General features: G+C 40.0%; 2 protein-coding genes across 9 annotated transcripts in view; one reads left to right on the forward strand and one right to left on the reverse strand.

Annotated features, from left to right (window-relative positions):
• Nucleotides 1-1,390, reverse strand: part of LOC309652596 (ferritin light chain-like) — a 167,161-nt gene extending 165,771 nt beyond the window's left edge. For 5 of the 7 annotated variants that reach the window (XR_014258788.1, XR_014258790.1, XR_014258791.1 and 2 more), the window contains exon 1: nucleotides 1,221-1,390. The gene's annotated coding sequence lies outside the window, so the exon portion shown is untranslated. The other 2 variants (XR_014258789.1, XM_082446680.1) reach the window with 1 other exon arrangement.
• A 132-nt stretch (nucleotides 1,391-1,522) lies between these two features.
• TSPAN7 (tetraspanin 7) overlaps nucleotides 1,523-22,632 on the forward strand; it is a 140,445-nt gene continuing 119,335 nt past the window's right edge. Inside the window, exon 1 of one of the 2 annotated variants that reach the window (XM_082446655.1) lies at nucleotides 1,523-1,674. In XM_082446655.1, coding sequence (XP_082302781.1) covers nucleotides 1,594-1,674 — 81 coding nt within the window. In that variant the 5' untranslated portion in view covers nucleotides 1,523-1,593. The remainder of the gene's footprint in view (nucleotides 1,675-22,632) is intronic. The other variant, XM_082446656.1, reaches the window with a different exon arrangement.

A 22,632-nucleotide genomic window follows, 5' to 3' on the forward strand; every position in this document is an offset into this window, starting at 1 on the left:
TATCCTTAACATCATCCACAACTGAGTTAGCCTGTGATAGTGTTGCTGTTTTGACTGCAGACTCTCTCAGGAATCAAGTGAAATCTCCCACAGAATCTGTACTGTGTGTTCCTCTACAAACCATCCACAGGAAATCTGGGTGGAGTGTACATTACTTTTTTATTGGGATATAATTCACGTGCCATAAAATTCACCCTTTTAAAGTGTCCGATTCAGTGGTTTTTAGTATAGTCACAAAATTGTGCAACCGTCACCAGAGTCTAATTCTAGAACACTTTTGTCACTCCCCAAAGAAACCCCCTACTCACTAACAGTCACTCCTCATTCCTGCCGCCCCCTGCAACCACTAATCTATTTCTGTCTCTATGGATCTGTCTATTCTGGACGTTGCCTATAAATGGACTGTTCAACATGTGGTCTTTTGTGTCTGGCTTCTTTCACTTAGCATATTTTCAAGGTTCATATATGTTAAAGCATGTACCAGTACTTCATTCCTTTTTGTGGCCAAATAATTTTCCATTGTATGGATGTACTACATTATGTTCATCCATTCATAATTGATGGCCATTGGGGTTGTTTCTGCTTTCTGGCTATGGTAAATGGTGCTATGAACATTCATGGACAGGCTTTTGTGTGGACAAGTTGTCATTGCTTTTGGGTCTATACCTAGGAGTGGAATCGCTGGGTCATATGGTAACTTTGTTTAGCTTTTTGAGCAACTTCTGAATTGTTTTTGAACTGTGTTTTTTGACCTTGAAACAGTTCTCTTTTAGTGTGAGGTAGTCTGTACTTGTTAGGGTGGGAAAAATGAGTCTCAGGGACTTTAAACATTTTTTTTCTGTTATCTGTTATACATTTTATGTGCAGGAAGAATGGTACCTTCATATGGAAACTTCTTGTCATTCGGCTTCATCATTTCAAAATGTGAGGAAATCTAAAACATGGAGCTTCCGCGGTGGCAAGGATTGGGGGTGTCTGTCTGAGTTCCCGGGTTCCAGACCATTCCTCCAGCTGTATCTCCGGCCACCTGTCACAGTCTGTTACTGGCACAGACAAGGCCTGCTTGTTCCAAGGACATGACTACTGGGCCACTTCCGTCTGAGAAGGCCTAGTGGGGCGTCCAAATGCAGAAACCTGATTGCTTTCCGGGGACAGCAATAAACCAGGTGCAGACAACCCTGCAAATGTAAAGCCCCACTGTGTACAAAGCAGAAACTCACGTGCCACGGCAGCCACGAAAAGGCCCTGACCTTCGACCCGGCCTCCATCCAGGTTCTCCTACTCCCTCCTGGGTGCCCTGCCCCGCTCCTCGGCTCGGGGTCTGAGCCTGCGCGGGCTCGCGGAGGCGGGCGGCCTTCTCCGCATGCGCAGTCTCTGCCGGCCTGTTCCTTCAGCGGGGGCTCTGCCGAGTGCGCGCTCACGCACACGCAACGTCTCGTCTGCGCGCTCACGGGGCCTCTCGCGGCACGCGCCTCCGCCCCGCCCGGCCCCGCCCCGCCTCCTCCCCCCTCCCGCGCGCCGGTCCGCCGCACGCCGCCGCCGCCGCCGCCGACGCCGCCGCCGCCGCCGCCGCCGCCGCCGCAGCTCTGTAGTATGGCATCGAGGAGAATGGAGACCAAACCTGTGATAACCTGTCTCAAAACCCTCCTCATCATCTACTCCTTCGTCTTCTGGGTGAGTGACCACGCCTGACCGGCGGCTGGGCCGCCGTCCATCGGTCAGTGTAGTGATGCTCCGGGAAGGGAAGGGGGAGGAAAAAACCCAAAGCAAAAATCAAATCTCGGTCCCCTCCTTCAGGAGACAGGCGCAGGGCTTGGGGCTGCAGGATGGCGGGGTGCAGGCTTGGGGCTGCTCAGACCCTGGACCCCGCCCGGTGCAGGGTGTAAGGGGCTGCGTGGTGGCGGTGACTGCAGGTTGCCGACCTTTCCAAAATATTTTAATGCATTGACTTATTTTTTTAATTCCCGGGTTAGGGTCAGCCTCTGGGGAAAGTTGCGGGTTTATTCGTCTGTTTTCCACTCTGGACACCCCTCCCCACCCTCCCTTAGCAGCCCGTTCGCGGTGTCTCTTGGAGCTAACCTGTGGCCGGCTGGGAGCAGGCGCGAGAGCGCAGGGTTTAATCCCAGATTCCCAGTTATTCCCGACCCCGCGGGGCTGCGAGAGGCAGGCGCTGGGAGCCCTGAGCTGCCTGGCTGGGCAAGGGCGACCAAAGGCCTCCAAACGCAGTGATGGGGGGCGGGCTCCGTTGCCGCGCGGAGACGCACAGAGGGGAGAGGGTCTTACGTAACCCAGGGGCATCTTTGCGCTTTCTCGGCGACCCAGGAGATGGGTCTTAGGACCCTTTTCCCACGCCCTTGCACCCTTACACTTATCTTTCTGTCACTGCGTAAACCCAATCCGCAGAGCCCTGGGGAAGGACCCCAGCCACTTGGTGACAGCAATAGCGCCTCAACTCTGCTCCCCATCTAACTGGTGCTGCTACCGGTCCTTGAAGCTCAATGCAGAAGGATGACGTCAGCCCCTCAGCCGAAGCCTTGGGGGGCTGCGTGGTGCACTTCGCGGAGCTATGCGCGCTTTTGCGCGCGGGAGGAGGAGGAGCGGGGCGGGCGGTGGGGTGCGGGGGGTGCTCCAGGCTTGTGCCTTACCTCATCCTGTTTGGCAATTCGTGGAATCAGTGCAGGGCTGACACTGCAGTGATTCATTTGAAGTAGGTGGTACCTAAAGATCATTCCCCATTATTTCTTTTTCCATGTCGACGACTCCCTTCTCCCCAAGTTCTCCTTTCCTACACCAAGCCACAGCCACACTGAAGGAGAATGAATGTCTGTCACCCCCCCCCCCACACACACACAAATAATCTGGGTCATTTCAGCTTTCAAGGCAGTCATTTTGAAACCTGAGGCTCTGCAGAAAAAGCCAATCCGGCCTTTGGTTGTTTTTCTTTGCCAGTTAGCCCTAATTGGCCCTAATTTTGGTTTGAAACTGGGGCACAGTGCTTTATGAGGTACCCAGACTCGGCTTGATGGTGAAACAGGCTGTTTGTAATGACCAGGGCAGGAACTGAGATTTATTTAGGATTAAAAAAAAAATCCCTAATGCGTCCCCCGCCCCCGCGGACATTCCTTGTCACTGGCATTGGTGATTCTTCAGGTCGGGAAATTGTGGACTCTGGAGACCAGGCATACCAAGAACTCTGCAGTGAGATAAGATAGAATAACAGGTATATCACACAAGGCAACCACAGAAATGGACTTTATTTGGACTGAAAACAGCACAGGTTGAAAAATTTCAGCAGTGGAATTGTGAGCTCTGCACAGATCCTATATTATGTTCTTCTTGGAAAAAGCAATAACGCATGCTGGTTGCTGAAACTTCCCAGTAGCCATTCCTCGGAACTGGCTTAGCTATTTTTGTTTGTTTGTTTCATTAAATCTCTTTGTGTTTGGCCCTTTAGTATTTACTTGACTTCCTATTTGTTACTGGAGTAAATCATATGGGTGATTATTTTTAGCTTCCTGAAAAATGTTTCAGCATCACTGCAGGCTGGTAAAGAAGGGAGTCTTCTAGACGAAGCCTTTTCATATGAGCTCTTTAACTCTTCTTGGCTTACCTTCCCCCCACCTCATGAATCTAATTACTTAATGCACCCTGATACATCTTAAGCACAGAATTTTATGTCCTCTGAAGTTCCTTGATGCCTGCATTTTAATTTTTTCCTACTCCCAAGATTTCCATAGTCTTAAAGTGTTTACCTAAAGCATTTTCAGTAGTTTAAATAGCCTTCAATAATCATTTCATACTTCACAACCAAAGAATGAAATCTCTCCAGATGCAAGGGTATTTTAAGCAAGACATTTTCATTAATAAACCATGGTCCAAATGCTGTGTTCTCCATTGTACCTTAAATGCTGTTTTTCTTTTTAAACAGCTTTATTGAGAAGTAATTCACATAACATATAATTCACCCTTTTTAAAGTGTACAATTCAGTGGGTTTAGTATATTCACAGATTTGTGCAACCATCACCCCAAATTTAGAACATTTTTATTACCTGAAAAAGAAACCCCATACCCTTTAGCTGTCATTCCCCTTGTCCTCCCAATATGCCCCACCACCCCAAGCAATCACTAATCTTTCTTCTTTTAAAAAAAATTATTTATTTATTTATTTATTTTTGGCTGAGTTGGGTCTTTGTTGCTGCATGTGGGCTTTCTCCAGTTGCGGCGAGCGGGGGGCTACTCTTCGTTGCGGTGCGCGGGCTTCTCATTGAGGTGGCTTCTCTTGTTGTGGAGCACCGGCTCTAGGCGTGCGGGCTTAAGTAGTGGCTTGCGGGCTCTAGAGCGCAGGCTCAGTAATTGTGGCGCACGGGCTTGGTTGCTCCGTGGCATATGGGATCTTCCCGGACCAGGGCTCGAACCTGTGTCCCATACATTGGCAGGCGGATTCTTAACCACTGCGCCACCAGGGAAGCCCTAATCTACTTTCTGTATCTATAGATTTCCCTTTTTTGGACATTTCATCTAAATGAAATCATATAGTATGTGGTCTTTTGTGAATGGCTACTTTTGCTTAGCATAATGTTCTCAAAATTCATCCATGTTTATTCCTTTTTATGGCCAAATAATACTCCACTGTATGCCTATATCACATTTTGTTCATTCATTTGTCCAGTGCTAGACATTTGGGTTGTTTCTGTCTTTTGGCTAATAAGAGTAACAGTGCTACAAACATTTATGTACAAGTTTTTGTGTGAACATGTCTTCATTCCTCTTGAGTATACACCTAGGCGTGGAATTGCTGGGTCATATGGTAACTCTGTGATGAATCATTTGAAGAACTGCCAGACTGTTTTCCAAAGTGACTGTACCATTTTACATTCCTGCCAGCAGTGTATGAGTATGTTGATTTCTCCACATCCTTGCCAACATTTGTTATTATCTGACTTTTAAAATTCTAGCCATCCTAATGGGTATCTCATTGTGGTTTGGATTTGAATTTCCTTGATGAGTAATGATGTCGAGCATCTTTGTATGTGCTTATTGGTCATTTGTATATCTTCCTTGAAGAAATGTCTCTTCATATCCTTTGCCCAATTTTTATTTTGGTTTTTTTTTTTAATTATTGAGTTGTATATGTCCTTTATGTATTCTTGACTCAAGTCTCTTATCAGGTATATCATTTGCAAATATTTTCTCCTATTCTGTGTGTTGTTTATTCACTTTCTTGGTGGTGTCCTTTGAAATACAAACGTTTTTTATTTTGATAAAGTCCAATCTACCTATTTTTCTTTTGTTGCTTGTGCTTTTGGTGTCATATTTAAGAATCCTTCGTCAAATGCAAAACTATGAAGAAAACACTGTCTATAAGAGTGACAACAATTCAGTAAATGCAGTTGATAAATTTATCTTTCTCTGGCACCTCGAACTGTCTGGCCCATAGTAGGTACTCAAATATTTGTCAAAACTTCTGGAGTTATGTTAGGTAATTAACAAAGAGGATGATCTTGGTGTTCTTTTAAGTGGAAGATGGAGGAAAGATTAGGCAGAATGTTTTTCCTTCCTGTTCTCGGTGAATCATTTTAATGGGACTGCTTCTCTTCCCTTACCTCAGTTTAGATTTAGGGCTAGAAGACATTTGAGCTTAAAATGGTGGTAGACCAGTAGCATCAAGAGATTGATGTACCTGCAGTTATGAAAGAGAGATCTTTGTTTTATCTGACCTCCTCTTCTATCTATAATCACTCTCCCTCTCTGAGATGTTCCTCTAAAGCAGTGGTTCTCAACAGGGGACAGTTTTGCCTCCCCCCACCAATAGTTGGCAATGTCTGGGGACATTTTTTAGTTACTGCTGGGAGTGGGGTGCTATTGGCATCTAGCTGGTAGAGGCCACAGGTGCGGCTAAGCATACTACAAGGTACGGGACAGCCCCTCACAAGAAAGTTTTATGGCTCAAAATGTCAACAGTGCCTACAACCTCTGCACTAGTGAACTTTACATAGTATACTAGTAAGTCCTACGTAGAAAAAGAGAGTCTTATGCAAAACTCCCAATATATACTGTTGTTTGGAACCACCATACCCGAGCATTCTCAACACAATCGCAAGTAAGAAGAAAAACATTCTCCATGGTGTACCATAATTCTTTACTTGAAGACAAAGGTAGGTAGTTCTTTATATAATAGTGTTGAAATGGATGGGACGATCTGTCCTCTGGTTAGATAGCGTCACCTGAATGTTAGGTAAATGGCTCCTTTATTCTCTTTGATTTGTATGTTTCATTTTCAGGTTTATAGAAGAGGAGGAAAAAAACACACCTAGGAGTAAGTTATCCTGTGCTTTAAGACTAGCAAACAGTGCCTGGCACATAACAGGTTTACTCCGGAAGTATTTACTTAATGAATGAATGAATAAATGAAATTTTATTGACTACTCTTGGGCTCATGTATTTATTTCAACTCATCTCAATTGGGAGGCTTTTTAAAATGATATTTCTGGTCTACCTGTGGTAGTTTCAATGTGTTTCTGACAGTGATGTGTGGAAAGGTGGAGTAGAGAACTGTATAAGACTTACTTATCCTAATGATAGTTCAATTATTATATTTTTATGATCAGCTAGTTTGCCGGACATTTTAGTTACCTAAAATTTTAATTGGAATTGAATTTGCTATGTTTGAATTAAAAAGATATCTATCTTACCGTAATACAAAAATATCTCTCCATGACAAATACAGTTTTTTCAACAACAAACAGGAATACTATCAATATGATGCTTACAAGGTAAATTCCATTTTAAAAAAAAATTTTGTTGGAGTATAGTTGATTTACAATGTTGTGTTAGTTTCAGGTGTACAGCAAAGTGAATCAGTTATACGTATACATATATTCACTCTTTTTTAGATTTTATTCCCATATAGGCCATTATAGAGTATTGAGTAGAGTTCCCTGTGCTATACAGTAGATAAGGTAAATTCTGTTTTGATTTAGAAAATTTTTAATGTATTTTAAACACTCATCTGTGTTCTGAGCTTAGATTTAAATCCACTACAGCTACATCCACTAAATAATACTGTGAAGATAAATATCCTTGCTTCATTCCAGTGTATACTGGATTTGGTTTCTTTGATTATCCAGGGAGGCAGTTAGCTTTATCAATAGTGCTATCAAATTCTCTTATAGTGAAATATTAGTGATTTTTTTAAATTTTGGGAAGCATCACTAATCTTTTTTGGGGGAAGATTGAAAGAAATAATAGTCAAAATGTTTCTTCTCTTTTGTCATCCAGAAAGTTTAGGCACTTGGGTTAAATACAGGGGAAAAAGTCTTAAAGAACAACCCCTAATGTTTTACACTGTTTGAATTTGGGCACATACTAAAGTTTATACTTATTCCTTTGCATATCAGTGAAATTCAACAAACATTCATTGAATGTCTTATATGCCAGGTATTTCAGTAGAATGTTTACCAACTTTTACTAGCTGCTGCTTTTAGCATGTTACCTTCATTTCTAAGTAATGTAGTTAATCTACTACTACTGGACTTTTCAGTATTAGATGTTATATATTGTCTTCCTACTATGGAAGATCAAGATCTAGCTCTCCTACCACCTTCTCCCTCACTCCCATCTTTCCTAAATTGGGTAGACCCTAATATATCTTTTATCAGTTTATCATCATATATCATCTTGGTTAGAGCAGTAGTCAGTGATCACATTAATGCAATTAGGTAAGCCTATTCACAGCTGAACCATGTAGTGTGTCTATTATGATTGCTTGCACATCTTTTTGTTTTCCCTTCAGTTAAAAATTGCCTTGTTTTATCCTTCGCTTGTTAATTTTCTTCATTCATCACTAAATTATCCCCGTATTCTCCCCAAGAACTGCATATCTTCACTTAGTGTATTGAAACACTTTGTGTATCCTATCAGTTTCCTATTCTTAGAGACATTTGTCCCAGAGCATTCTGACCTTCAATCTGGGCTAGTGTTCTCTGGGCCTTTGAAACAGCTGACATCATTATAATCTCCCTTTACCATCATCCTGGGGAATCCTGTCTCCTTTTATGTTGTATCCTTGGTTTTCTAGATGTCCAGTCTTCCTCTTTCTTGGTCGTTCATCCATTTTGGTGGAGCAAATCTTCTAGTAACTTTCTGGAGAAGAGTGCATGGGAGGTTAATTTTTTGAGACCTTGCAGGTGTGCAGATCTTACTGTGCTCTTGCATTTAATTTGATAGTTTGGCTGAGTATAGAATTCTAGTTTGTAAATCATTTACCCTCAGAACTTTGCTGCCACTTCCTCTTTTCCCCAGATCTGTTGCTCTTGTTACTGTTGAGAAATCAAATGTTATTTTGATTCTTCTTAAATTCTGCTGTTCTTTGAAAGCTTCTGGAATCTCTGTCTTGTTCCTAGTGCTCTGAAATTTCACAATACTACCCCTTGGCGTATGTTTATTTTTATCTCTTTCTTCTGCACCCTTTCAATCTGCAAACTCATGTCCTTCCGTTTGGGGGAATTTTCTTGAATTGTTTTTTTGTTTTGTTTTATTTTAAATTTCCCTTCATTTTCTCTGTTCTCTCTGTTTCGATGCTGGACCTCTTTGATCCTCTGTCTCCCCTTCTGTTTTCTAATTCTCTTTGTCTTTTTGTTCTACTTTCTGGGAGATCTCTCCCAGCTTACCTTGCCTGTTATTGCATTTTTCATTTTGTTTTATATGTTGATATCTAGGAGCTCTCTGTTGAGGCCTAAGCGTTTCTTTTTCTAGCATCCTGCTGTTTCATAAATGTAATATTTAAAAATTCTTCTGACAATATTAATGATTTTTTTTAAAGTTTGCTTCTTTTTGCTGTTTCCTCCAAGCTTCTCTGTTATCTGGCATACTACAGACTTACCTCAAATTTCTGGTACCCATTTGCTCTTTGTTGTTTAAGAGTGGAGCAGTAAAAACGCTGATTGGAAGCTCTTACTGGGAGTTGTTGATTATAAGTTGGGTGATTTGGCTGGGCAGTTGAGTTTTGGAACCAAGGTCAATCTCTTTAGGTCTTTTCCTTTGGTCTAATCAGATTTCCTATAGAAGAATCTTCCAATCTTCTCTCTGGATGAAGAAGGTTAGGGATATGGATGTCCCCACATGCAGTATAAATGCACCTTTGTTTAAGCTCCTGTTTCAAGTGTAGAATCCAATGTTCACCATGCTTTGGTTCCCCAGTTCACTTCACTTTCCCTGGAAAATAAATCTCTGAACCCATGCTGGAATGGGGGAGAAGGCAGAGACTGGAAGTTGGAGGAGGTCTAAGTGCTCTTCAAAAAGCTTTTCCCAGATTCTCCTTATTTTAGCCCCCTTTCATCCCTACTTCCAAGAGTGCATGGAGCTGCCTTCTGGGGGTGCTTGTGTGCAAATATTTTATTCTTGACTTTTCTCACAGCTGCCATAGGATTTGGCTTTTTCTGAGCTCCCAAAATGTCATTGCAGTTGTCTCCTCTTCCATTCTCATTGTTATTGTGGGTTAAAAAAATCCTTTTAGTGTCATTTCAGTGGAGTTTTGGGAGATAGCCAAGGTAAATGGATGTGTTCAATCCATCATCTCTAACTGGAAGTCCTTTATATCTGTATCTCTACATTGCATGGTACTAATTAAATACGTAGTTGATTGTGAGTGATTGAATAGAGTGTCTGAGATGGCAACAGCTGGGCTATTCTAATAGATATTGGTATCTACTTTTCAGTTTTTAAAAAGCTTTTGGATGTCAAGGGGAATGTTCTAGGTTGGAACAGGCTTATGAAAGCACATCCTCTTTAAGGTCATCTGGTCATCAGGGACTGGAGTTGGACAAATGGGAATGAAGCTCTGAAGGTTGCTGCTATTTTCTCTGCTCATCGAATTTCTTCCCACCAGGTGGAGGCCCATGTGTCTTCTGACCTAATTCAGATCTTGGTGGATTAATTTAATGTGGAAGCAGCAGAGTTCAAAGTATGGTGGGGAGTGGGGTGCTTGATGTTAGACGAGTCATCGCTCTGCTATTTTTCTGTTACTACAATGATAACCCTTTGTGTTTATTACAAGACTTGTACGTTGTAATTTGAAAAGTTTTTTTTTCCCTTATTTAAGCAACTTCATCCATGCAACATGCAGTTAGGATATGGGCACTACCTTTTACAGCATTTGCAGAACATTAAGTCTTTTCCACTTAGTAGTTGCTTAGAAACTAGCTGACTTTTTATCCAGATAGATTGAAATACTTTTCTCAATTTTAATTATAGCTAAAGTTCTTGATTTGACCCTATCGTGAACTACATTACTTATGATTCATTGACTGTTCAGCATTATGTCCTGTTTTAAGTAAGCACTTCAGAAGGTGCTTTGAATTGAAAGTCATCTGTGACTGTGTTTCTCTGTTTAAACATGTTAAACCTTTGACATAGGTGACTAATGCACCACTAAACCAATTTGAAGTGCACTTTAGAAATATATTCTTATGTCTTTTTCTCCTTTGGACCCATTACAGCAGCTTCCAGTTTGGGTTATCTCTTCATGACAGGCAGATCGTTGGATTACTGCTCTTAAATTTCCTTCTTTGGCTGTTATCCCACTTGCCTTGACTGAATGCTTTTCATTCTTGGCTGAACATTTTTGTCCCCTTTTATATAGAGCCCCAATATTCGTCAAGAAGAGGACATAGAGGGGGAAAGGAGAGGGCTTTTCTTGTTTTCCCTTTGGTTATTTGATCACTTGAACATGTAAGCATGTGAAATAGTTTGGTGATAGAATTAAGGATCACAGTTCTACTGTGGAAGATTTTCTTTGTGCTTTCTGTAAGGTATGACAGGCTTTTTCATCATCATCTGTTTTAGGAGAAATTGCAGTTGCCTTGTACTGAAAGATGGGCTGGGTCAGGTGCAGGTACTAGGTGAGCAATCTAGATCTGTGGTTCTCAACCCTGTTTACTCATCAGGATTGCCTAAGGAGCCCTAAAATACTGTAAGCTTAGACCTCACCCTAAGAGATTCTGATTCAGTTGGCCTGGAGGAGGATGCCAGCTTTCATAATTTTAAAATGATCTTCCAGGTGATTCAGCTGTGCAAGTAGGACTGGGAACCATTGATTCAGAGAGAACTCTGTATAATAGCAGGCCTGGTTCCTCTTGAGTCTCTTGGATCTGGAGATAGCTAGGGCATATCTAGCTATTGAATATCTAGCATGGGCCTGATTTGGTCTGCTTTGCCCAGAAGTCTTAGGCTAGGTCTCCAGTCTCTCTTAGTAAACCAAAATGGCCTTGTCACTCTTAGGAGACCTTGCTAGTCATTCCTAACTAGAGGAGTGCTCATCAGAATCACTAAGGGGCTTTTGAAATCACAGCTGTTTGGTCCTATCTGATGAAGTTTCCATTTTAATTGATTTGGAGAGGGGCCTAGGTATGTATTTTTAAAAAAACCATTCCCAAGGTGATTCTGATTCCTGGGATGTTACTCTGGTCTGTGATGCAGTTTGTCATAAATGAATTCGTACCGTATGAATGCTTTCCTGTGATGATCTGTAGTACCATAAAGCTAGTTTGAGGAGAAGCAAGATGTAGCCAATCTAGTATTTTTCTCACCCACTGAACTGGTCTCTGGCAAGTGTCTGCAATTGAACTCTTGGAGTTTGGAGTAGTTTCCGTTTCTTAGGGGGAATGTATTTGTTTACAGTTGCACTGAGAAGTTAGGAAGAGATTTGGTTTTCCCTCTTTCAAAATATTAGACTGTCATCCAATATGTAAAACAAAAACCTGAATTCATTTCTTAGTAAAGTAAGAGAGAGCAGTACTAGTCAAGCACAGTTTATGAGTGAAACAGCTTGCTGGTCTTTTTGGGAAATGTGGTGGTGTTTGATGGTTGCTTTGGGTACAGAAGCAGAGTGGTTGACCTTGGCCTTAGAACCACGGCTATTTGGGTGAGACTGTTGTTGATTGCCTCTGAGAAGCAGTCACTGCAGTGCATCTGCTGCTGATTGGTTGCTCTTGAACTGTGTGAGGCTGTCACTGTAATTAGCTTCTAGAAGTATGTTCCCTGAAAGAGGTTGAGTTTTTATTGATAATTAGACTAAGGTGAATTGCCACTGATCAAATAGGTTTAGAAGTGGGTGCTGGTAGTTACTAGTTACCATGCCTACTGAATAATCAATCTTCTTCCCCCCAGGAGTATAGAGACTTTTATTCTTGCCTCAAATTACCAATTCTCATTTCTCAGTGAAATGAGTTTGTCTCTGCACCTCAGTTCCCATTCTCCAAACATCATCATGGAGATGTATAGAATTCTTGGGTGAGTTCATTGATCTAATCATTCCACAAACAATCATTAGGAGTTTATGATTTCTAGGGAGTATACTAGGACTTCTCTAGGGTAGACCCCTTTGGGTCGAAAAGGAACCCAAATCTTGATAATGAAGCTGGGTGGTAAATGTTCCTAAACATCCCTTCCACATCCACATCTCTATTTGTGTTCAATTTCTATTTCTGATGAAGCTTTTCAGGATTTTTCACCTCTTCCAATTTCTGTTTCATACTAAACTGTATCACCCTCTTGCTATTCTTTTAGCTATTGCCTTCTATTGCAGGGGATTTGAGGTTAGTCTTATGTGAAGTCTTGGCTTAGACACTTGCTGTGTGACCTTAGGCAATTCACATGCTCTCTCTGAGCCTTGGTTTCCTCTTCAGAATTGAAGATATCTGCCTCAGTCAAGTGGTGAAGGTTAAATGACATTCAGGTGCTTTGTAAAGTGTAACAGGTATGTTTTTGGCAACATTATTTCTTATGGTGTAGAGTATTTCTTTTTTCTTAATTTCTTGCACATGGGAGGTACTATGTCAATATTTGTTAAATGAATAAATTGATCAGAACACCCCCTACCCTGGAAATTAGGGATGATTATCTTTTCAGGCTTTAAAGTTTGCTACCAAAGAGAGCTGGTATTCCAGGAGGGTTTGAATGGAAACCAAAAACATAATGAGTTTAGGTCACTGAGTTTAGCCCTGTCATTGGGATAAGGGTATTCCTATTTAGGATAAATAAATATAAACCTGCCATTTAAAATGTGTAAAATAAATAAGCTACAAGGATATATTGTACAACACAGGGAATATAGTCAATATTTTATAATAACTATAAACGGAGTATGACCTTTAAAAATTGTGAATCACTATGCTGTACAGCTGTAACATATAACATTAACTCTAAATAAAAAATCAAATGAGAAATTGATGGCTTATTCTTTTTTAAAATAAACTTTTAATTTTAGAACAGAAAAATTGTGGAGATAGTACATAGAGCTCCCATATACCACACAACCAGTTTTTCCTGTTACTAACATCCTACTTTAGTATGGTACATTAGTGTGTTACAGTTAATGAACCAAGATTGATACATTATTAACTCAAGTCCATACTTAATTCAGAATTTTTGAGTTTTTACCTAATATCTCATTAAGGCTGCCACATTACATTTAGTAGTCATGTCTCCTTAGACTTCATTGGACTGTGACAGTTTCTCAGACTTTCCTTTTTTTGATGACTTTGACAGTTTTGAAGAGTACAGGTCACGTACTTTGTACAATGTCCCTCAATTGGGATTTGTCTGATGTTTTTCTCATGATTACACTAGAGTTATGTGTTTTGGGGAGGAAGATCTAAGAGGTTAAGTGCCATTTTCATCACATCATATGAAGAGTACATACTGTCAATATGACTAATCACTGTTGATACTGACCTTGATTACCTGGCTGAGATACTTTGTCAGATTTCTCACTATAAAGTTACTCTTTTTCCCCCTTTCCATACTCTACCGTTTGGAAGAAAGTCACTGTGCCTAGCTCACACTTAAGGAGTGGGGAGTTTTGCTCTACCTCATTGAGGGTGGAGTATCTACCATTATTTCTTTTGTTAGCAGAGATGATTTCCATTCAACACTTGTTAAAACCAACTGTAGAGGTTTACCTGGTGGTGCAGTGGTTAAGAATCCACCTGCCAATGCAGGGGACACGGGTTCGAGCCCTGGTCCGGGAAGATCCCACGTGCTACGGAGCAACTAAGCCCGTGCGCCACAACTACTGAGCCTGTGCTCTAGAGCCCGCGAGTAACAACTACTGAAGCCCATGCACCTAGAGCCTGTGCTCTGCAACAAGAGAAACCACCGCAATGAGAAGCCTGCGCACTGCAACAAAGAGTAGCCCCCGCTCACCACAACTAGAGAAAGCCCCTGTGCAGCAACGAAGACCCAACGCAGCCAAAAATAAATAAATAAATAAATAAATAAATAAATTTATTTAAAAAAACCTGTAAATATTTGTTCAAATAGTAAAATACTAAAAATATTTGATTCAGTTGGGAACTAGACAGAGATTCTTGGTTACCAATATTATTTATGATTTTGGCTTATCTACAAATATAAAAAGACAAAGAATAACTCAATGTTGGAAAAAGTAGAGATAAAATTATCTCTTCACAGATGCAATTGTTGTATCCTGAGAAACCTAATAGAGTCTAGTTTAAAGATAAACTAATATGAGAATTTGGTAAAGTGGTTAGATACAAGATAAAAATACAAAAATTAATTGCTTTTCATTATTTTAGCATAAGCCTTAGAAAAGGAGAGGGAGGAAAAAATTTCAGTCTCAGTAGCAACAGAAATCATAACTATTTCAGAATAGTTAACAAGAACATGAAGGAAACAAATCTTATTGAGGGTCATAAGATCTGAAGAGATTAAAGGACATTGTGTTCTTGAGTGGGGAGATTTAATATAATAAAAGTCAATTTAAAAAATGTGCTTCAGAAATGGAGACCCTACACAGCCAAAAATAAATAAATAAATAAATAAATTTTTAAAAAAATTTTTAAAAATGTGCTTAATGTAATTCCAAATAAACTCCCAATGGGATTTTTTGAGGGGGGTGGCACTTGATAAAATAATAATGTTTATATAGAAGAATAAATGCCTGAGAAGGCAAGAGATACATGAGAAATATGGGGCAGGGGGAAAGAAGTATGTGCCTTACCAGTGTTATCAGAATATACTATTGTGTATAAGATGGCCACCATGATCCCCATTTCTGGTATATGTTCTTGTGTAATCTCCCTCACTCGGGTTCAGGCAGGACCTGTGACTTGTTTCTAACTAATAGAATACAACAGAGGTGCTTCTATGTGTGTGAATACATGTACATGATTATATTAGGTAAGATTGTAATGTCTGTCTTCCTGAGAGACTCTGTCCCTGGCTGGCTTTGAAGAAGCCAGCTTCTATGTTGTGATCTACCCTATGGAGAGGACCACATGGCAAGGAACTGAGGGCAGTCGCCCACTGACAGTCAGAAACTGAGGCCCTCAGTTTGGCAGCCTGCAAGCAACAAAACGATGCCAACAGTCAAGTGATCTTTGAAGCAGATCCTTCCCCATTTAGGCCTCAGATGAGACTGCAACCACCTGACACCTTGATTGAAGCTTTAGGAGATCCTGAAACAGAAGACAGAGTTAAGTTGTACCCAGACTCCTGACCCCACAGAAACTGTGAGATAATAATTGTGTGCTGTTTTAAGTCTCTACATTTATGGTAATATTGTTATGTAGCAATGTATAACTACTACAATGATAAAGTCACTAATTGATTCAATATGATGTTGACTTATAAAGAGATAAACAGGTCAGTGGAATAATAGAGAATCCAGAAATAAATTCTAGTATATATGATTTAATATATGAAAAGGGACATTCATTTTAGAGAAAGCTAGGTTTACATGATTCTGGTACTACTGCATGTATGGAAAAAATAAAATTGGAGCCCTTACTTGAATTTTATTAAAACTTCTAGTTGGTTTAAATGCTTAGATGTAAACACAAAACAAAATTCTATAAAAGTATAGTGATCATATGAACAATACAGGAATGAGAGAAACTTCTTTATCCAAGCTGGAGACTCAGAAGCAATTAAATTAAAAAATCAATATATTTGCCTATAAAATTTTTAAAAATTATATGGCATAACTACAATAAAGTCAATTAAACAGTTATGGTGAGATTCAGAGCCAGTACCAGATTGTTAACTAATATACTGCTTTCTTCATTAAGAAAATCTTGTTACAAAAAAAAATCTATTTACATTCTGATGGAAGCTCCTTCTCATTTTAGGCTGATAATGGTTTGCTGACCAGCACTGGCCTACTGACCACACTTAGTGTATTACTGCTCTGGGTAAGGAGTCAGCAAACTGTTTCTGCAAAGGGCCAGATAGTGAATATTTTAGGCTTTGTGGGCCATATGGTCTCTGTTGCATCTACTCAACTCTGCCATTGTCCTGTGAAAGCAACATAGACAAATGTAAATGAATAAGCAAGGCTATATTAAAATAAAACTTTATTTACCAAAAAGAGGTGGCCAGCCAGATTTGACCCTTGGGCTGTAGTTTTTGCTCTAGGGGATACCAATATAAGGAAGGTAAAATACTTAGCCTCAAAAACTAAAGTTTAGAAGACATCTAGATGGCCAACAGGCACATGAAAAGGTGCTCAACATCTCTAATTATTAGAGGAATGCAAATCAAAACTACGTTGAGGTATCACCTCGCACCAGTCAGAATGGTCATCATCAAAAAATCTACAAGTAATAAATGCTGGAGAAGATGTGGTGAAAAGGGGACCCTCCTGCACTGTTGGTGGGAATGTAAATTGGTGCAGCCACTGTGGAGAACAGCATGGAAGTTCCTTAACTAAAATAGAGCTACCATATGATCCAGCAATCCCACTCCTGGGCATATATCCAGAAAAGATGAAAACTTTAATTCGAAAAGATACATGCACCCCAACGTTCATAACAGCACTATTTACAATAGCCAAGACATGGAAGCAACCCTAAGTTTCCATCTACAGATGAATGGATAAAGAAGATGTGGTGTGTGTGTGTTTATATATATATGTATATATACATACACGCACAATGGAATATTACTCAGCCATAAAAAAGAATGAAATAATGCCATTTGCAGCAACATGGATGACCTAGAGATTATCATACTAAATGAAGTAAGTCAGACAGAGAAAGACAAATATCATGATATCACTTATGTGTGGAATCTAAAAAAAGTGATACAAATGAACTTATTTACAAAACAGAAACACACTCATAGACCTAGAAAACAAACTTATGGTTACCAAAGGGGAAAGAGGAGGAGGGATAAATTAGAAGCTTGGGATTAAAAAAAAATTAAAATTTAAAGTTTTACGTGGGCTTATAGGAGAGGGAATGAAGGAAGCCTTACCATTTTTAGCTTGAAAGAGTTGGTCATGTACTATCCAATAAGGCAGCCACTTGAGCACTTCAAATATGGATTATACAAATTGAGATGTGTTCTAAGTGTAAAATGCATATCAGATTTTGAAGATTTAATATGCAAAAATGTAAAGTATCTCAATTTTTATGTTGATTACATTACTACATGAAATAGTAGATTTTCGACATGAAGAGTTCAATAAAACATTATTAAAATGAATTTCACCTGTTTCTTTCCAATTTGAATATGGCTACTAGGAAATTTAGATATGTAGCTTGTCAATATATCTCTATGGGACAGCACTGAACTAGAAGTGCTAGATGTTTAAATTAAGTGCTATGGGACCAAGGGAGAGAACTCATCTTGCTGGGGAGTTTGGAGAGGTCATGCAGACAGAATTGACCTTGGAGAATGACAGGAGTTTGGCAAGTGGTGCCCTGGGAGGATAATGAAGTCTATCAGATGGAGGAAGTGGCATAAACAGGTTTGGAGACAACAGAATGGTTTCTGTGTTGGGACAGGAGTGAGTTTAGCTGTAATAAGGGACAAAGCACGTGATGAGTCTAGGTAAGTAGGTATAGGCCTTATTGTGGGTTGTGTGCATGGGTTAGGGTTTGGACCTATTTTGGCTGGAAGTGGGGGAGGGGGGAATAACTAGGCCATAGCTTTGAGCAGGGAGTGGTAACTTTGAAAGCTGTTTATAGGTCTAATCTAGGAAGAATAAGTTGATTGGGTTGGAATAAGAAAGGCAATAAACGGTGAAACCAGGTTAACTAGGAAAGACCAAAGGTCTAATATAGGGTGACAATGGGAATGGAGAATAGAAGACAGTGGAAAGCCACTTTATATTGTGGCAAGGATATTTGTGAATGAGTGAGAACCCCAGTGTCGTGTGCTTGACGAACCTGGATAATGGTGGAAATGCAGACCTTAGAAGTTGGTTTGAGACTAATATGATGTGTTTAGTTTGAGACACCAGTAGATTTAAAAGACAGGCCAGCTCTCAGAAGCTTGCTCACTTTAGTCTTTTGCTGGCAAAAGTGGCCCTGGGCAGTTCTTTACTTTTGGTTGTCTCTGTACTTCCTGACCCTTCCCGCCAGCCACCATGGTCACAGTTAATTGATCAGGGGAAAGGATCTGACCCTTGGATATTTGCTTGTTGGCTGGTCAGTGGCACTTGATGATCAGGCTTGTAAGATCTGAATGGAGCAGTTCTTTTTTAGGCATTTGAACTTGAGATACAAGAGAGAGAGCTGGCGTAGGGACAGGAGAAAGAATACAGGGAGAAATCTCAGGGAAAGGGGAAAGCTAAGTCAAGGGGAGTGGTGGAGAGGTGAGTGGGACCAGTGAACTCCTGGCCACTAGACTATGTAGGTTCCTGGACAGATCTACAGCGGCCCATGCTTTTCCCTTCTGGCCTGGAAGAGTGGCTTTTCTTGGTTCTGGTGAGGCATGGTCAAGTGGCCATGATTCCTTTCCTCCTTATTCCATCCTTTTTCCTAACAGTAAAGCTCCATGGCTAACCAAGAAGGGTGATTAGGTGGATGTTCGAAGTTGTAAGAAAGGTAGGTTTGGAATTAAAAGAGGAGGTTGGTGTGGAGATGCAAAGTTGAGAAAAGCCCAATTTGTTCATGCAAGAGGCATGAGATTGTAAACAGTATTCTTTCCAGCTGCCCAGGAAGCCCAGCGTTCTAAATGCAGTTGATGCTAAATTGCTTGCTGATAATAGGTGTGATAGGTGTAGCAAAGCATTCAGCCAGCAGCACTAATGGAAGCCTGAGTTTCCAGTAAGACTTGTTTATAGGATGACGGTTCTGCTATAGGGTAGGAGCAAGTTATTCAAGCAAGTTACTTATTAATCTCCTTAACAGCAGCTGCTCTGTTTGTGAAGTAAGATTGGCAGTTGTTTTAGTTTATATCCTTCAGGGTTGTTTTAAGGACAAACAAGTAACAGCTTTGTATGTTGTAGTTTTCATTAGATAGTCCTGGTCTACAGAGGTGGTAGCTAGCCTGACAAGTTTTATAAACAGCTTAGAACAGGCAGCTCTGAGTGGTGACTCAGTGAGGGCTTTGGGGGAGCTTCGATTTGGTCTCAGTGCCACTTTGTTGGCAACTCGGATCAAAGTCTTTTAAGCTAAGATGTCAGGAGTGAACTCTGTGTATATAGCATGCAGATTATTTTGAGATAAAAATACAGGAAAAGAGAGGTGCATAAATGAGTATTCAAATAAAAAGGCTGTTCAAATAAGCTGTCTACAAAACAATATGTATATGTGGTATACCATTTTTGTAAGTTAAAAAATGCACATAACAAATCCTAGAGAGTGACCCACATCAGAATGTTAATAGTTATGGTTGGGTGATAGGATAATTCATGGGTTACATTTTTATTTTTGTTTGTCTTTATTTTCCAAGGTTTTTCTTCTCTCCTTACACATAGCCATGAATTACTTTGTAATTAAGAAAACAGCGAATGCTGTTTTAAAAACAATTTTTTTCTAGGCATTTTATAATACATAGTTTTCTTTTGTTTCTCAAAGATGGAGTGCCTGTTTTTACCACCTCGTCTCATTTATAATATAGCAGTTCTTTAGCCCAGTCTATTTTAGCTATTAGATTAAATTAATGCAGAGCAAAAACATATTTAACTTGATTTTTAAGCCTTGTCTCCTCAAAATAAAGGGAAATGCATGTTTCTATTGAATACTTAAAAAGAAATTTTTGAGATGTGTTTCAAATATAATACTAAGACAGGGAATAATGTGATAATTATCTGTGTATCTACCACCCAGCTTTATTAGATCTTGGCATTATGCCTTATTTGCTTTGGATTTGGATATTTGGATTTTAAAGAAATGTAAAAAAATTACAGTTGATTCTCCTACATCTTCTGTCTGTCATGAATTCAGAGTTTATCACTTGAGCCTATTTTTATACATTTACTAATATGTACATATCCACAATTATAAAGTATTGCCTTCAGATTTTTAAACTTTGTGTTAATGAATCATGCCATGCATATTGTTTTGAAACTTGCATTTTTGGCTCAACATTGCTTGACATGTTTCCATGTTGGTGGATATGGATCGAGTTCAGGGGTTAACAAACTATGGCCTGTGGGCCAAATCTAGCCAGCCACCTCTTTTTGTAAATAAACTTTATGTATTTTCGATGGCCACTTTCACACCAAACAGCAGAGTTGAGTAGCTGTGACAGAGACTGTATGGCCTGGAAAGCCTAAAATATTTACCATCTGGCTCTTTACAGAAAAAGTTTGCTGACCTCTGATCTAGTCCATTCTTTGTATGGATATATCATTATTTATCCATTTTCCTGCCCGTGGACACTTATTTCCTGATTACTTGTAAGAAATAATATTTTGGTGAACATTGGTATATATATCTCCTTACCAGAATTGAGAGGGTTTCTAGTGTAGCATATGGATCATGAAACAACTAAGCTTTAAATATATTTTGGTGTGTTTTTCATACTTAGCCAAAAAAAAAAAAAATCTAAGTCAGACTTGGGCCCCGTTAGCTGATAGGTGTGTTATTTAGTAGTTTGAGATAGAGAAGATATTTTTATTCTTGATTTAAATAGTTTTTCTCAAAGTGAATTTTTATTGCTGGAAGAGAGAAAAGCGCTGAGTGGTCCACATGGAGCAAAGCAAGAGTTACATATGGTCCTTCCAGCCATCACAGTAGAGTTGACCCGCTCCCATTTCACCCTCCCACCACCTCTCTTCCCCTCTGGTTTTCACTCATATGTGGAGTGTAAAAAAAATAAAACAAAATAAACAAACCAAACAAAACAAAATAAACTGTTTTTAAAAGTGGTTGTAAGTTGGTGAGAAGAGGCAACTGAGATCCAGAGTTTAGCCCAAGGTCATGTTTAAGTGAGGCTTCAGTTTGGACCTCTCCACCTGCAGTGGCCTGATGTTCAATGTCCAGGAGCACAGTTCTAGGTGGTAGACCTTGGTAGATGGCTTAGAGAGTACTTTCTGAGACTCCGCACTGCCGTGAAGCAGAGTCCTCATTGGTTCCAGCCTTGGCTCCTATAAGCTGGGCAAGGCTTCATACACAAAGGTTTTCCAGAAAGGTCAAAGTTTACAGCTTCAATGGGAGTAATTACCCCACATGGCACTTTTGTAGAAAACAGAAACCAGGGCCATCTTTTCACATTTTTTCCTGTCCTCCCACCTTAGAACTCCAGTTTCCCAAGCAAGAGCTATACTGCTTCACAGACAGTGGATGCTCAAAACTGCCTAAGGGATCCTAATGTCAGGCTCAGGGTTGGTCCTGAACGCCTGGGCAGCTGCCCATTCACTTCCAAAGGTTTGAATCTGTAAATGTCTTTTCTCCTTTTCAGTTTGTGGCTCGTGTGGGCAAGACGTAAGAAATCCTGAGAGTCTTTCCACTCTCATTTTAAAAAATCATATGCCTGAAAGTCTCCAAATTACTGGCTCAAACTGCATGGGTATTATTTCTCCTGAAGCTGTTAAATATGGTAAGGACGTGAACTTGTCTCTTACGGCTATAAGCTCCCAACCACTTTGAACAAGATAGAAGCCAAGGCACTAAAAACTGTTGGAGACAAATGGGACCTAATGAAACTTAAAAGCTTTTGCACAGCAAAGGATACCATAAACAAGACGAAAAGACAACCCTCAGAATGGGAGAAAATATTTGCAAATGAAGCAACTGACAAAGGATTCATCTCCAAAATATACAAGCAGCTCATGCAGCTCAATATCAAAAAAACAAACAACCCAATCCAAAAATGGGCAGAAGACCTAAATAGACATTTCTCCAAAGAAGATATACAGATTGCCAACAAATACATGAAAAGATGCTCAACATCACTAATCATTAGAGAAATGCAAATCAAAACTACAATGAGGTATCATCTCACACCAGTCAGAATGGCCATCATGAAAAAATCTACAAACAATAAATGCTGGAGAGGGTGTGGAGAAAATGGAACCCTCCTGCACTGTTGGTGGGAATGTAAATGGATACAGCCACTATGGAGAACAGTATGGACATTCCTTAAAAAACTAAAAATAGAACTACCATACAACCCAGAAATCCCACTACTGGGCATATACTCTGAGAAAACCATAATTCAAAAAGAGTCATGTACCAAAATGTTCATTGCAGCTCTATTTACAATAGCCAGGACATGGAAGCAATCTAAATGTCCATCGACAGGTGACTGGATAAAGAAGATGTGGCACATATATACAATGGAATATTACTCAGCCATAAAAAAGAAACGAAATTGAGTTACTTGTAGTGAGGTGGATGGACCTAGAGTCTGTCATACAGAGTGAAGTAAGTCAGAAA

This window comes from Balaenoptera physalus (genome assembly GCF_965194825.1).
Source record: "Balaenoptera physalus genome assembly, chromosome: X".
NCBI classification, from domain to species: Eukaryota; Metazoa; Chordata; class Mammalia; order Artiodactyla; family Balaenopteridae; genus Balaenoptera; species Balaenoptera physalus.